This window comes from Eurytemora carolleeae, unplaced genomic scaffold (genome assembly GCF_000591075.1).
Source record: "Eurytemora carolleeae unplaced genomic scaffold, Eaff_2.0 scaffold3490, whole genome shotgun sequence".
Taxonomy (NCBI): Eukaryota; Metazoa; Arthropoda; class Copepoda; order Calanoida; family Temoridae; genus Eurytemora; species Eurytemora carolleeae.
Genome location: NW_019399374.1, coordinates 1 through 1419, shown reverse-complemented (window position 1 = coordinate 1419; position 1419 = coordinate 1). Strand labels below are relative to the sequence as shown.

Here is a 1419-nt window from a genome sequence, read left to right as displayed (position 1 = left end):
AGCAGATGGTGTCCTCTCCACCTTCTCCTTCTCCAGCAGGGTCTCTGCCTCAACCTCCGCCATCAGTTCCCGGAATTTCCTATCAAGAAATGTCAATTCTTCAACAGTCCTGTCCAAAGGTTCAAGATCTCCGCCTTTCCTCTGCCCTGACTGTAGTTTCTGTTCCTTTCTCCGGGTCTGTACTATGGTGTGACTCATCAACAGGAATACTCCGTCCACTGGTTCCTGAAACCATGAGAAGATTGGTTTTTAACACTATTCACTCAGTATCCCATCCTGAAAAAAAGCTTCTAGAAGACTGATCTCACGCTGTTTTGTGTGGGAGTTTCTCTCTAGAGATGTCAACCTTTGGGCCCAGAGCTTTTTAGACTGCCAGCGTAGTAAAGTTCAATCACATATCAAGTCTCCTGTCCATCACATTCCTGTGCCTGGTAGAAGGTTTACTCATATTCATGTAGATTTAGTTGGTCCGTTGCCAAAGTCTAATGGGTTCTCATACCTCTTCACCATCGTCGACAGGACTTCTAGATGGCCGGAGGCGGTTCCCGTCAAATCTATAACAGCTGAAGAATATGCCAGAGCCATGCTAAGACACTGGATTCCACTTTTTGGAATTTCCTCAGTCATTACCTCCGACAGAGGATCACAGTTTACATCCTCCATTTGGTCTCAGCTGTGTTCTTTCCTTGGAATTGTTCATTCTCCGACTACGTCTTTTTATCCTCAGTCTAACGCCTTGTGGAACGTTTTCACCGCCAATTGAAAGTTTCCTTGAGAGCTAGGTTGGCAGGTTTTGACTGTTTCCATCATCTCCCTCTAGTTCTCCTTGGACTCCGTAATGTTCCCAGAGATGATTCAGCAGTTTCTGCAGCAGAGGTCCTTTTCGGAACTCCGTTAACTTTGCCTGGTGAGTTTCTCAACATCCCTGAGGTTCCTTCTGTTGAATATCTCCAACGTATACAGCAAATCTTGAAGAATATTCCAGTTTCTCCGCCCCACCATTCAGTCCTCAACCCTGAACCAGGAGCAGAAAACAAGATTCCTACAAAGTTACTGTCCTGTTCTCATGTATTTGTTAGAGAAGATACCTCTAAACCTCCTCTAGCTTCGCTGTACAGAGGTTCCTATTTGGTCCTGAACCGTTCTTCAAAGTTTTTTCTCCTCCAGGTTGGTTCCAAAACTGATTCTGTATCTGTGGACAGACTGAAGCGGTTCTGTCTGAGTTTCCTGTGGTTTCACAAGACCCACCTCGCCGAGGCCGGCCTCCAAATCCAAAACCTCCTGATCCGATACCTCCGACTTCAGCCCTTGCACGTGCTGCACCTCGTCTTCCAATCTTTCAAGCCAAACCAAATTATATCTGTAATACACACGTTATATGTTTTTCTTTGTATCTTTAGACTTCAATATATATACAGT

General features: G+C 45.2%; 1 protein-coding gene across 1 annotated transcript; it reads left to right on the top strand.

Annotated features, from left to right (window-relative positions):
* Positions 1 to 6: 6 nt before the first annotated feature.
* Positions 7 to 1322, top strand: LOC111717743 (pectinesterase inhibitor 10; the record flags this gene model as incomplete). The annotated part of the gene is given in 1 exon segment (XM_023493216.1): positions 7 to 1322. A coding segment is annotated over 1 exon segment (296 nt), but the record flags the coding sequence as incomplete, so codon positions are not given.
* Between the last annotated feature and the right edge of the window lie 97 nt (positions 1323 to 1419).